Source organism: Stomoxys calcitrans, chromosome 4 (genome assembly GCF_963082655.1).
Source record: "Stomoxys calcitrans chromosome 4, idStoCalc2.1, whole genome shotgun sequence".
NCBI classification, from domain to species: Eukaryota; Metazoa; Arthropoda; class Insecta; order Diptera; family Muscidae; genus Stomoxys; species Stomoxys calcitrans.
Genome location: NC_081555.1, coordinates 145,913,237 through 145,928,446, shown reverse-complemented (window position 1 = coordinate 145,928,446; position 15,210 = coordinate 145,913,237). Strand labels below are relative to the sequence as shown.

Genomic DNA, 15,210 nt, shown 5'->3' with positions numbered 1-15,210 from the left:
TGCGCCATTTATGGGCCCAAAACCTTAAATCGAGAAATCGGTCTATATGGCAGCTGTATCCAAATCTGGACCGATCTGGGCCAAATTGAAGAAGGATGTTGAAGAACCGAACACCGAAAATTGAGAAATCAGTCTATATAGCAGCTAAATCGAATTTTAAGCCTATTGGGGCCAAATTGAAGAAAGGTTTTGAAGGGCCTAACAAAGCTCGCTGTCCCAAAATTTCAGCAAAATCGGGTAATAAATGTGGCTTTTATGGGCCTAAAACCCTAAATCGGAGGATCATAGTCTGATCCGATGGGGGCTATATCAAGATGTAGTCCGATATAGCCCATCTTCGAACTTAACCTGCTTATGGACAAAAAGAATCTGCAAAGTTTCAGCTGAATATCTCTATTTTTAAAGACTGTAGCATGATTTCAACAGACAGACAGACGGACATGTCTTGGTCGTCTAAGATTTTTACGGGGATCAAGAATTTATATACTTTATAGGTTCGGATATGGATATTTCGATGTGTTGCAAACGGAATGACAAAATGGGTATACCCCCATCCTTCAGTGGTGGGTATAAAAATTTAGTACCCTATTTTCACCTCAAACTCTACCACCTGTGAAAATTTTCATGAAAATTGTTTTAGCCGTTTTTGAGTCTATACGGATTTATTTATTTTTATTTTATTTTATTTTATTTTATTTTATTTTATTTTATTTTATTTTATTTTATTTTATTTTATTTTATTTTATTTTATATTATTATTTTATTTTTTTTATTTTATTTTATTTTAATTTATTTAATTTTATTTAATTTTTATTTTATTTTATTTTTTTCTTTTTTTTTATTTAATTTCATTTCATTTTATTTTATTTTATTTTATTTTATTTTATTTTATTTTATTTTTTTTTATTTATTTATTTTTTTTATTTTATTGTATTTTATTTTATTTTACTTTATTTTTTTTATTTTATTTTATTTTTTTTTTATTTTATTTTATTTTATTTTATTTTATTTTATTTTATTTTATTTTATTTTATTTTATTTTATTTTATTTTATTTTATTTTATTTTATTTTATTTTATTTTATTTTATTTTATTTTATTTTATTTTATTTTATTTTATTTTATTTTATTTTATTTTATTTTATTTTATTTTATTTTATTTTATTTTATTTTATTTTATTTTATTTTATTTTATTTTATTTTATTTTATTTTGTTTTACTTTATTTTTTTTATTTTATTTTATTTTATTTTATTTTATTTTATATTATTTTATTTTATTTTATTTTATTTTATTCTATTTTTTATATTATATTATTTTAAATTTTATTTTTTTAAATTTATTCTATTTTATTTTAATTTATTTTATTTTATTTTAAATTATTTTATTGTATATTACATTATTTCTATTCTTTAAAAATTCTTTCAAGTTTTTTGGTGTCTAATGATTCTTAAATTCCGTTGGTGTTATTTCAATTAGGAAAAACTAAAATATATTTACCTCTTCCTCCATTAGGTGTCAAAGGTGTTAACGGACACACCGGGAATAATTGCGCCTGCAAGAATTGCACTCGACCGCCTAAATCCATTTTAAAGCATTCTCTATGGATTTTATTTGCTTTCAAACCATGTGCCTGTCCTGCTTGATGGCCGTCTTCGGGACTCTAGACACGTTTTAAATTTATCTTCATTTCTTACACTCTTACTCACTTACACACACAAACACACACACGCGCGCGTGCACATACGAGCACACTTAAGGCAACAGGCGATAGAAGACACATATAAAGTGATATAAATCTTTTGTGTTTATAGTATTCCGGAAACGGATACTCTAGATTTTTGTCTTGACTTGGCAAAAGAAAAGAAAAACGACTTTGTTTTGAACACAGGTAGCATCAGACACCAAAAGCAAAGGATGTTGGCAAATCTTTTTTTTACATACACACAAAAAACTTAAAAGGAAAACAGTAAATGGATTTCCTGAATTTGAACCATAATAGATTTTTTTCTTCAATTTTTTCAATATTTTTTCCGTCTACTATTTTTTCTTTATTTTTCACTTTTCTTAATTTCCTGTTCTATTCGACCATGTTGTTTTTTTACCATTCACGTGCTCGTGGCGTAACTAACACACAAAAGGATTGACAATCGACTATTCTCAGCAATGCCTTAGCAAAGCCTTAGGAAAACGTTTTGGAAAACAATAAAACCCTGTTCCATTATTTGTTGAGTTGGGTTTCCCCCTTATCATTCGATATTTGTCAGATTTCATTCAATTCGATGGTTTTTCCGTTTTCCTTTAGTTTGGTTTTTCTTTTCTTTTTGGCATCGAAGTTTTGACATCTAGTAGGTAACTTATGGCGCCGTCAGCGGTTTGTAGGGAGGCATCGACGTCATCGAGAGTTGTTTTTGGTTTGCCAAAAGACGTTGTATAGCACTCCAGCACCCGTTTGAAATGAAACACCATTTGACAATGGGGCTGCAGCGGCGGTAAATATCAACAAAACCAATGACAAAGCCCCCCCAAAAATAATCCAACACAAATGCAAAAAACACCGGTAGAGAAATAAAAAACACGTCAAGGAAATTCCTTGGATACCATTACTCTGATGTTTGTTTTTTTTTCAATTCAATAGGTTACCATGCTCATACCTCAAGTCTTTAGTCTACTTCCACTACCCCTATAAAGGTAAGGTATGCTTATCAGAGTTGCCAATAGCCAAATAATTTTTTTGACTAGGATATTTAAAAAATGGGATATCCCAAAATTATGTTTTCATAAAAAAATGTCCTCAAATTGATTTTCATACCTCTTTGTAGAGAAGTTTTACATAGCATAGTGCCTCAATTTCGCCAGCATTAGGAGGAGAAAACAACCGCTAAAAATTTTTTCTGATGGTCTCGCCCGGATTCGAACCCAGGCGTTCAGAGTCATAGACGGTCATGCTAACCTCTGCGCTACGGTGGCCCCCTTCGACATCCTTCTTCAATATGGCCCAGATCGGTCCAGATTTGGATATACCTGCCATATATGGATCCATGGTCTTGGCCCCATAAAAGACGCATTTTTAATCCGATTTCTCTAAAACTTGACACAGGGACTTATGTAAGGCCTTTCGACATCCGTGTCGTATTTGTTTCAGATCGGTCTTTATTTGGAGCTGCCAAAAAGACCAATATTGAACCAAAATTTAACAGTGACTTGTATTTATAAGACCACTCAATGTCCGTGCCGAATTTGGTCTAAATCGGACCATATCCGTCCGTCTATCGAAATCACGATACTGATAGCAAATGGGCTATATCGGTTCAGATTTAGCTATAGCTACCATATAAGCCAAACTCGATTTGAGTTTTATGGTAGCTGAACCGCTGGAAGCCACAATTTTTGTCCGATTTGTCTAAAATTGTGCACACTCTGTTATTTTATCACTTCCAACAACGTGCCAAGTACGGTCTAAATCGGTCTATAACCTGATATAGCTCCCATATGAACCGTACTCCCGATTTTACTTCTTAAGCCCTTAAAAGCCACAACGTTTGTCCAATTTGGCTGAAACTTTACATGTAGTGTTCCGTTACGACTTCCAACAGCTGTGTCAAGTACAGTCTAAATCGGTCTATAACCTGAAATACCTCCCATATAAACCGATCTTCCGATTTGATTTATTTGATTCCAGGGGCTCATGGAAGCCGCAATTTTTGTCCGATTTGTCTGAAATTTTGCATGTAGTGTTCTGTTACGACTTTCAACAACTGGCCAAGTACGGTCTAAATCGGTCTACAACCTGATATACCCCCCATATAAACCGATCTTCCCATTTGATTTATTGAGCCCTTACAAGCCGCAATTTTTGTCCGATTTGGTTAAAATTTTGCATTGGGCGTTTCGCTATGACTTCTAATGACAGTGCCAAGTACGGTCCAAATCGGGCTATAACCTAATAAAATAGCTTCCATATAAACCGATCTTCCGCTTTGATTTCTTGAGTCCTTACAAGTCGCAATTTTTGTCCGCTTTGCCTGAAATTTCGCATATAGTGTTCTGGTAAGACTTCCAATTACTATGCCAAGTACGGTCCAAATCGGTATGTAACCTGATATAGCTCCCATATAAATCGATCTCCCGATTTGACTTCTAGAGCCCTTACAAGCCGCAATTTTTGAGAAAGGGGAAGACCCAAAAAAATAGGTCCCGAAAGTGGGTATCAATTCTTGCTCTTCCTTTCATTTAAGCCCCACATTGACATGGTCGGTAAATATGCCCGTTTTAGGTGTGTTTTGGGGGGTTGGGTTGGCCCCCAAACACTAAGCCCTGAAAATATATCAGCAATGTGCTCTATTCTATTCATATATTTGAACCCCATATTGCCATTGGTCTCAAAATTCGATATCAAATTAGTTTTTTAATCTCAAATACCATTCACTTATGGGAGTATGGGCCCTAAAAACTATGAATATCGAGCTTCACTATCTTCAAGAACCAAATTGTCTTGGTGAGCAAATACGTCCTACTTGGGGGTTGTTATGATGTTGGGACGTCCCCTAGACAGTTGGTCTCGAATGTTGATGTCAGATTCATGGTCTACTCCCAAATACCCTTCATTTGAGCTCCATTTTTCCATAGTCGGCAAACTTAACCGGTTTGGGGGGTGTTTTGGGGGATGGGGCGGCCACTCAGTGACTGGGCTTTGAAAATATATATCAGATTCGTGTTCTACTCTAAAATACCTTTTATTTGAGCCTCAAATTGCAATGGTCAGCAAAAACTTCCAATTTGGGTTGTGTTATGGGAGACCAAAGACCCTTCATTTGAGCCCCATATTGCTTTGGTCGTAAATTTGTCTTCTTTGGGGGATGTTCTCGGGAATGAGCGGCCCCTCAAACACTTGGTCCCACATTTGGATAGTGTTTGTGTGTTCCTTATAGACTCAGAAACGACTGAACCGATTTTCTTGAAATTTTCACTGATGGTGCATAATGATCCCGTGATGAAAATAGGGTATTACATTTTTTGATATCTGAAGGGGGAGCGGACCCTCCCCCTTACCATAATTTTCAAAAATGCCAGATCCCGGAGATGGGTGGTGCGATTTCAGCCAAATTTTGTGTGCTCTCTCTTATAATGACCTACAAACAAAAATTTGGTATTAAAATTCCGGATGGGGTTCCTAGGGGGACAACCTCACCCCCAAAACTTTTCAAATATATTTATCGTCCAATCAGTACAATATTGGACTCAAATGAAAGATATTTAAGAGTAGAAAACGTATCTCATATCCAGATGTGGGGCCTAGTGTTTGGGGGGCCTCCCATCCCCGAGAACATACCCCAAAGAAGACAAATTTACGACCATAGCAATATGGGGAAATTGGAAGTAAAGCACGAATCTGATATCAATGTTCGGGAAAAGTGTCTATGGGGCCACCCCACCCTCACAACACCACCCAAATAGGAAGTATTTGCTGACCATTGCAATATGAGGCTCAAATAAGAGGTATTTTGGAGTAGAACATGAATCTGATATATATTTTCAAAACCAAGACTCTGAGTGACCGCCCCATCCCCCAAAACACTCCCCAAACCGGTCATGTTTGCCGTCTATGGAAAAATGGAGCTCAAATGATGGGTATTTGGAAGTAGACCATGAATCTCACCACCTCGACCTCGAAAACACCCCTTAATCAGATATCATGAGAATATCGAGCTGAAATTAAGTATTTTAAGAATGGAGTACACCTTACATCCAAACATAAATTCGTAGACCAATAATGATGGGATTCATATAAAGGAACTTATATTGTTAAACTGTTTGTCAAGCGATTTAATATTTTCGTAGCATGATATTTCACTAAAAGCTCTCTAATTGTCGAAAAAAAAATATTCCAAGGAAAATTGTGTTCCATATAAAGTAAAAGAAGGCGCAGCGGAGCGGGCCCGATATGGCTTTTTATGACGATTGGCAACTCTGCTTGATAAGACCCCACAAAGGAACAACAATGCCACCCACATTTGTGGAAAACCTAGCAAATATTAGAGATTTGTTGTTTGAGAACCACAATTCTCAAACATTCATGGTGGTTTACAAAACAAATGCCACCAAAGGACCAGAACCAGCCCCACCACAACCACCATCTGCCATTAACAACTCTCTCGACCTCCATACCTGTGCCTCACTACCAGCTTAGTTGCAATTCAAAATCTCTCCTCATGTGAGAGATATACTCAAATCAATTCCATTTAAACTTTTCATGGCAATTCTTTGATGTGGTCTGGTCGTCATTCTGTTGTTGTGAAAACCTAAGGATTTGGCAAAACAACAAATACCAATATCAAGGATAATTTGCAAGAGAGTACTTAATGTGTACAAAAGTGTGCTCAACTCAATTAGGAAAAATCCCTGCAGAGTGCTTGTACAGATCTCTTCCAAATTGAAAATATTTGAATAATATTGGACGTATGTATGGATGATGTTGACAAGTAAAGGAAATGTTAAAATGAGGGTTTGGATTAAACATTTTGAAAAGGGAATAGGATAGAGTAATGAAACTATAAAAAAAAATCTAATAAAATCAGTTATTGGTTATGAAATTTGTGTTATTAGGTTATGATAGGAGTACCTAAACCGGTTCACCCATCTGGAAGATCTGACGCCCACCTCACTACAGAACCCTTCTGGATTAGCTGTTAACTTTGACCACATTTTCTCAAAAATTTGTTTTAATAAAAATAATTAAAAATGTTGCCTTATTTTTTTTATTCAAATTCCCTTTTGATTTGACATAAATTCACCAAATGTACCATTACATAAAATGTTACGTTAAATTTTTTTGAAAATTACAAAAATTATCTCAATCACACGTCAGTTGGTAGGTAGGCAGGCAGGCAGGGAGGTAAATTTGTGATGGTGTTTTTCTTATTGCCGCTGTTAATTTTAATCCCTGTTCATTCGTGGGGAGATGACATTTTCTTTGCTTTGCTTAGTGCCACCTGTTCAAGAATTATATGAAATCGACGACAGCTGAAATGTTTCCTGTCTTAACTATTTCATGCCATCATTTGTCTTATTTGCAAAGTACATGCATATACTACAGGCTACAGAAAGTGTCTCTACCAACGAATGCCTGCTATATTACATGCATGAAAAAAGAAACACATGTTTTCGCAAAATAAATCCAACAACAAAATATTGAATAAATCTTCTAATTAATCTAAGCATTTTGTTGTATGTATAGATCTTTTAAAAACATCTAAATTATTTGATGGTATTTTCTGCTTGTCGCTATAATTTATTTAAAAGATAATTCGTTGCTACGATTTATGTTTTTATTTATATTTGATAGATGACTGGGGGAAATTATTTAAAATTTGGTTTTAAATCAGAAACAAAATAAAGTTGGTTTTAGCTTTGGCTTTTATTGGGCCTATTAATACCCTACACCACCACAGTGATACAGGGTTTTGTATTTGTCTGCAACGCTAAGAAGGAGAAGAGCTAGAACCATTGAAGAGTAACCGATCGTCTTAGAGTCGCTATCTGATTCGATTTAGCTATGTCCGTCTGTCTGTCCGTGTATTCTTGTATTCAAGGTACAGGTCGCATTTGTGTTCCGACTGTCGTAAAAATTTGCACGAGTCACTCTTAGTCTAACGACGACCGCTATACATTTTAAAAAAATAGGTTTTTATTAAGATATAGCTTTCATCAATGATGTTGGCAGGGGAGTGGCTATGGAGCCCGAGCCCGAGCCCGACCCCCAAAATTTTGTCTAAAAAATTTATAAAATGTTGCTAAAATTTTCTTTAATGGCCAAATATCATATTTAAATCTCTTATATAACAAGTAAAAAAGGCGTTAAGTTCGGCCGGGCCAAACTTTGGATACCCAACACCTCGGGTATATATGTAAACCATCTTTCATCAAAATCCGTCGAAAGCCTAAAATAAGTCAATATGTCAAATTTCAGTTAAATCGGATTATATTGGGTTGCCCAAAAAAGTAATTGCGGATTTTTCATATAGTCGGCGTTGACAAATTTTTTCACAGCTTGTGACTCTGTAATTGCATTTTTTCTTCTGTCAGTTATCAGCTGTTACTTTTAGCTTGCTTTAGAAAAAAAGTGTAAAAAAAGTATATTTGATTAAAGTTCATTCTAAGTTTTATTAAAAATGCATTTATTTTCTTTTAAAAAATCCGCAATTACTTTTTGGGCAACCCAATAAATGCGCCTTTTTTGGGGCCAAGGCTTTAAATCGAGATATCGGTCTATATGGCAGCTTTATGCAAACCTTGATCGATCTAGACCAAATTGCAGAAATATACGGAGGGTCTTAACTTAACTCGTTGTCCCAAATTTCGGCTACATCGGACAATAAATACGCCTTTTATAGGCCTAAAACATTAAATCGAGAGATCGGTCTATATGGCAGCTATATCCAAATCTGGACCGATCTGAGTGAAATTGAAGAAGGATGTCGAAGGGCCCAACACAACTCACTGTCCCAAATAGCGGCGACATCGGACAGTAAGTGCGCTTTTTATGGCCCCAAAACCTAAAACCGAGAAATCGGTCTATATGGCAGCTATATCCAACTCTGGACCGATCTGTACAATAATGCAGAAGTATGTTAAGGGCCTTAACTTAATTCACTGTCCCAAATTTCGGCTTCATCGGGCAATAAATGCGCCTTTTATGCGCCTAAAATCCTAAATCGGAGGATCGGTCTATATGGCAGCTATATCCAAATCTGGACCGATCTGGGCCAAATTGAAGAAGGATGTCGAAGGACCTTACACAACTAGCTGTCCTAAGTTTCAGCAAAATCGGAAAATAAATGTGGTTTTTATGGGCCTAAGACCCTAAATCGGAGGATTGGTCTATATGACAGCTATATCTAAATCTGGACCGATCTGGGCCAAATTGACGAAGGATCTTGAAGGGCCTAAGACAACTCGCTGTCCCAAATTTCAGCAAAATCAGATAATAAATGTGGCTTTTATTGGCCTGAGACCCTAAATGGGAGGATCGCTCTAAATGGAGGATCAGTCTATATGGCAGCTATATCCAACTCTGGACCGATCTGGGCCAAATTGACGAAGGATATCGAAGGGCATAACACAACTCACTGTCCCAAATTTCAGCAAAATCGGATAATAAATGTGGCTTTTATGGGCCTAAGACCCTAAATCGGCCGATCGGTCCGACATAGCCCATCTTCGAACTTAACCTGCTTATGGACAAAAAAAGAATCTGTGCAAAGTTTCAGCTCAATATCTCTATTTTTAAAGACTGTAGCGTGATTTCAACAGACAGACGGACGGACATGTCTAGATTGTCTTAGATTTTTACGCTGATCAAGAATATATATACTTTATAGGGTCGGAAATGGATATTTCGTGTTGCAAACGGAATGACAAAATGAATATAGCCCCATCCTTCGGTGGTGGATATAAAAATGAAACTGTTGTGCTTTGTTTGCTTGTTTGTTTGTTTCTGTTAAGCCCCAGGTGAAAAGAAGGTACTACATTTTCTGATATCCGAAGAGGGGAAGGACCCTCCCCCATACCCCCATTTTCAAAAACGCCATATCTCGAAGATGGGTCCATCGTTTTAAGCGAAATTTTGCATGTCACCTTATGATACCCCAAAAACACGAAATTGGTATACAATTTTGGGTGGACGCCCCATCCCAAAAACCACCCTAATGGACATGTTTACCAATTGGGAGAATATGGGTATCAAATGAATTATTTGAGAGTAGAGTACGAACTTGGCATTTAAATGTCACCCTAAATTTCGGGGGGTCCTCTATCCTCTAAAACACCACCCAATTAGACACTTTAACCGCTTTGGGCAATATGGGTATCAAATGAAAAGTACTTGAAAGTAGAATACAAATCTGACACAAAAATGCATCTTTGGTGTCTGAGGGCCCTCCTCATTCCCAAAACCCCCAGCCAGGACATATTTACCGATTGGGACAATATGGATATCAAATGAAAGGTATTTAAGAGTAGATTACAATTCTGATATAAAAATGTATTCCTTGGTGTCTGAGGCGCTCACCCCACCCCACCCCCCAAAACTCCTCTACAGGACATATTAACTGATTGGGACAATATGGTGTCTGAGCGCCCTCCCCACCACCAAAACACCCCTGCAGTACATATTTACCGATTGGGGCAATGTGGATATCAAATGAAAGTTATTTAAGAGTAGAGTACAATGCTGATATAAAAATTTATTCCTTGGGGTCTAAGGCGACCACCCCACCCCACCCCCCAAAACCCCTCTACAAGACATATTTACTGATTGGGTATCAAATGACAGGTGTTTGAAAGTTGAGTACACATCTGTTATAAGAATTTTATACAAGGTGTCGACGGGGCCTCCCAAACTCCAAAAAACGGGCATGAATGTCAAATGACAGGTGTTTGAAAGTTGAGTACACATCTGTTATAAGAATTCGATACAAGGTGTCGACGGGGCCTGCCAAACTCCAAAAACGGGCATGAATGTCACAAAATGGGTATCGAATGAAAGGTCTTTGGCAGTGGACTACGAATCTGGTAAACACATTAGGGACACAGTCTGGGACCGGTTCACCCACTAAATACCCTTCAATAGGACGTGTAGTTCGATCGGTATAACATGTCAATTAAAAGAAAGGTCTATGACAGTAGAGTTCGAATCTAATGTTGATATCTGGGTCACGTCCTACCGTTCGGCAGGACATTCTAGATCGGGACAATAAAGTTTATTTTAAAATGTGGTTCCCTGGCTTAGGGAGATATACTCTGCTTGTATCCGAATGTCATATATACATGTGGGATGGAGGCACACAAAGGCCATTTTCATTCCGAAAGCAGGAAAACTCAACCACACGAAGGCGCACTGAGGATGACACCATCTGATACACTGAATTTAATGCTACACCAAATGCCTCAGGACATTGTGGGTAGACAAGCCAATGCAATCACTGCTGTGAGCCTAAGGGAGCTTTCCCTTTCCAGACAATGTGAACTACACAATACAACATCTGTCCATGTTAATTTGCTTACAAAATACAGGTCGGAATTTTCGTCCGATCGTCTTAAAATTTGGTACAGGCATGTTGTTTGGTTCAAATTTAGATATAGCTTCCATATATATGTTCTTCCGATTTGCAGTAACAATGCAATAGAGTGCTCATTTATTAACCAATTCTCTCCAAATTTGGCAGGAAGGATTTCTTATGATTATATGGTGATATAGTGAATTTCATAGAAGTCGGCCCAGATTTAGATATAGCTGCCATATATGTATATCGCTTGATTGTAACTTCTAGAGTCACATTATGCGCATATATTGACCAATAATGCCAACATTTTGTACAACGCTTTCATCTACAACCACCACAATATCTGAGGAGTTTCGTCGAAATTGGTTCTGATTTAGATATAGCTCGCCTATTTATGTTCGCCCGATATTGAGAAATATTGCAATAAAGTGCTCAATTGTTAACCGATTCCCTCGATATTTGGCGAGAGCGATTTTCTTTTAACTCTTTATATTACTGTTAAATTTCATAAAAATCGGTTCAGATTTAGATACAGCTGCCATATATGTATATCGCCCGATTTTCATTCCAAGAATCACTGCAATCACTTGCCAAAACTTTGTACACCGCTTTCCTCGGCGACTGCCACAATATCTATGAAGTTTTCTCGAAGTCGGTTGAGATTTGAATATAGCTCTCATCTATATGTTCGTCAGATTTTGGGTAATGTGCAAAAATGTTGCCATTTGTCGACCGTATTACAGTTTGAACAGATTTGCTCGAAATTTGATATGGGTTGTCCGAGGTCCATCACAAATGGTTCAGAATTGGATATAGCTCCCACATTGTACTTATAAGGTAGGTGTAGGTTATTACACAGTCGGCACCGCTCGACTTTTGACTTTCCTTACTGGATTTAAAATAATAAATAGACAGTCATCTCTGAAGTAAAATGATAATCAATCAGCGATCGAAATTCGAATTTTCTTTTAAGACAAAATTTCAAAAAATTTTCTCCAAATTTTCTAAAAAAAAAACTCTAAGGACAATATTTCTCTATACCAAAATTTCAATAATTTTTTTCTCTTGTTCAAAAATTTCAAATAAGGATTTTCTTAAGATTAAATTTCAACGATTTTTTTTATTTTATATTAATTTCTTAACTTTAATGCAACAACATTTTCAAAGCATTATGAAGCAATTTTCAAATTAGCATTTTGTGGTAGCATTTTTTGTACATAACAACTTTTGTGTGCAAAATATCTTGAAAGTTTTAGTTTTGTCTGGCAAATGTCTAATTTTATCTTGCGCCATGCAGGCAGCAGTCATCACTTACCACTCGTATAATCCGTTAAAATGAGGGCATAATCCATAATTATCGTTATGGTGGAAGCTCACGCAGGCACAGACACTGATTTCACAATAATTCCATGGAAAAAGAATCACAACCCACTGCTGGCAACATGAGCGAAAACAAATTGGCAAAAAACATCGAAAAATAGGGGAAGGACACAAACCACTGCCGGCACAAATGTTACGAAAGAAAGAATTAAATATTTTGTTGGTTTTCTCTTTTTGTTTTTTTTGTATTGCGCTGTTTTTAAACCCGACAATGATGTCAAAACGAACTCCGCATTAAAATCTCATTACCCTGAAAAACAATGCCCGCAGTTTTTGAACTTTATATCACAAAGAGCAATCAGTATTTATTGTAGATTCATAGCAGGGGGCCACAAGCGAACAGCAGCACCCAAAGCATTGAACCCTGTGTGAAGGATGAGCATTGAAATTAAAATCAACATTAACACCATAGCCACACTACAAACAAACGCTGTGGTGATTGATAGCAAATAAGATATGTTCGTAGATTCCCAATAGTTCAAATAGCAAGTGCCGTATGTGTGGCATTTGTGTGTGTGTGAAGGCATCGCATTTCATTATGCACCACCCTACCATTAACCTCAATCTTTTTACACTATCGAGCTTGAGAATCGTTTAAAACAATGCAACAAACAATGGCTGTAGTAATGAGAACAAAACGAAATTGAACTACTATTGGCCTTCTGTAGAAGTGCGGCGCGAGTAATGGCTTTAGACACTTAAGTTTCCACAAACAATAAATTGGCTTCAAGTCACACCATAAACCATGCAAAAAAGATTTTTTTTAACACCAAAATTTTGAAAATTCCAGGCACGTAACACTTTTTACTTTATATCTTTAGAATAAAATGACTCTACGGCAGTATAATTTTTTTTTTATTCTCCAAATTCCTTTCTCTGTTTAATTACTCTGTCTTTTGTAGTCGTCTCTCACACATATGCACTAGCACTTGACGGATTTTGATGTTAATCTAGTTCCACTCACTTCTTGTAAACTGACTGGTTTACTAACTAACTGACATATGAGTTTTTGACTTCAATTGTTATTCACTTCAATAGTTGCTACTGAGTTATGCGAGCTCTGCTAGGAACCGCTTGGAATTTTTTGCACAATTTTTCTCCTACTTTTTTTTATTTTCATTTTAGCATAATATATTCGTCGTATCAAGGTAGCTGAGAGTGTTTTTGCGGGCATGAGTACAATCATGACACACCCATGTGCACATGTTAAAAATGTTATTTGCCAAGAGGTTTTTTATGTCTCTTAACAAAATTTGTATAAGGTAACTCCTTAGCTTATTGGTGACAACTCCTTTTTTTAGTGGCGATAGAGAAGGCAGATAAACCGGCAAGGGCAAGTTGCATTTGTATTAAGCGAAGCTTACATTCGAACCAGTTAGGAAAGGCAAAAGTCGGGCGCAGCCGACTATATAATACCCTACACCTACCCTAGAATTATAAATTCGGGCAATAGATACATGTATATGAGAGCTATATCTTAATTTGAACCGACTTTTTTCGAAAAGATTGTTTAAAAATTGTTGTTACTACGGCCACATAAGTGCTAATGGGGCGCTACATATATATGGGGGCTATATCCAAATCTGAACCGATTTTGATGAAATCAAATATGTTAAAACCAGTAACAAAACAATCCGTGTCAAAATTTGTGCAGATCGGTTGAAATTTGTAGTTACTACGGCCATTTAAGTGCAAATCGAGCGATACATATATATGGGAGCTATATCTAAATCTGAACCGATTTTGATGAAATCTTGCAAATATGTTAAAACCAGTAACAAAACAATCCGTGTCAAAATTTGTGCAGATCGGTTGAAATTTGTAGTTACTACGGCCATTTAAGTGCAAATCGGGCGATACATATATATGGGAGTTATATCTAAATCTGAACCGATTTTGATGAAATCTTGCAAATATGTTAAAACCAGTAACAAAACAATCCATGCCAAATTTTGTGCAGATCGATCGAAAATTGTGGCTACTACGGCCATTTAAGTGCAAATCGGGCGATACATATGTATGGGAGCTATATCTAAATCTGAACCGATTTTGATGAAATCTTGCAAATATGTTAAAACCAGTAACAAAACAATCCGTGTCAAAATTTGTGCAGATCGGTTGAAATTTGTAGTTACTACGGCCATTTAAGTGCAAATAGGGCGATACAAATATATGGGAGCTATATCTAAATCTGAACCGATTTTGATGAAATCTTGCAAATATGTTAAAACCCGTAACAAAACAATCCGTGTCAAAATTTGTGCAGATCGGTTGCAATTTGTAGTTACTACGGCCATTTAAGTGCAAATCGGGCGATACATATATATGGGAGCTATATCTAAATCTGACCCGTTTTTGATGAAATCTTGCAAATATGTTAAAACCAGTCATAAAACAATCTATACAAAATTTTGTGCAGATCGGTTGAAAATTTTAGTTACTGTAGCCATTATAGTATAAATCGGGCGATACATATACATACGAGCTATATCTAAATCTGAAACGATTTTGATGAAATCTTGCAGATATGTTAAGATCAGTAACAAAACAATCCATGTCAAATTTTGTGCAGATCGGACGAAAATTGTAGCTACTACGGCTATTTAAGTGCAAATCGGGCAATACATATATATGGAAGCTATATCAAAATCTGAACCGATTTTGATGAAATCTTGCAGATATGTTAAGACCAGTAACAAAACAGTCTGTACCAAATTTTGTGCAGATCGGTTGAAAATTTTAGTTACTATAGCCATTATAGTATAAATC

General features: G+C 36.1%; 2 protein-coding genes across 8 annotated transcripts in view; one reads left to right on the top strand and one right to left on the bottom strand.

The window, feature by feature from the left end:
* The window catches only part of LOC106082677 (glutamine-dependent NAD(+) synthetase), a 56,512-nt gene that overhangs the window by 4,121 nt on the left and 37,181 nt on the right, over positions 1–15,210 (top strand). The window lies entirely within an intron of this gene.
* LOC106082675 (cytosolic carboxypeptidase Nna1) overlaps positions 1–15,210 on the bottom strand; it is a 334,059-nt gene that overhangs the window by 308,252 nt on the left and 10,597 nt on the right. Inside the window, exon 1 of one of the 7 annotated variants that reach the window (XM_059367894.1) lies at positions 1,499–2,472. The exons of the other annotated variants lie outside the window; for them this stretch is intronic. Within the exon in view, the coding sequence (XP_059223877.1) occupies positions 1,499–1,586 (88 nt within the window). The 5' untranslated portion in view covers positions 1,587–2,472. Of the gene's footprint in view, positions 1–1,498; positions 2,473–15,210 lie in introns of those variants that run through there. 7 annotated transcript variants of the gene reach the window in all.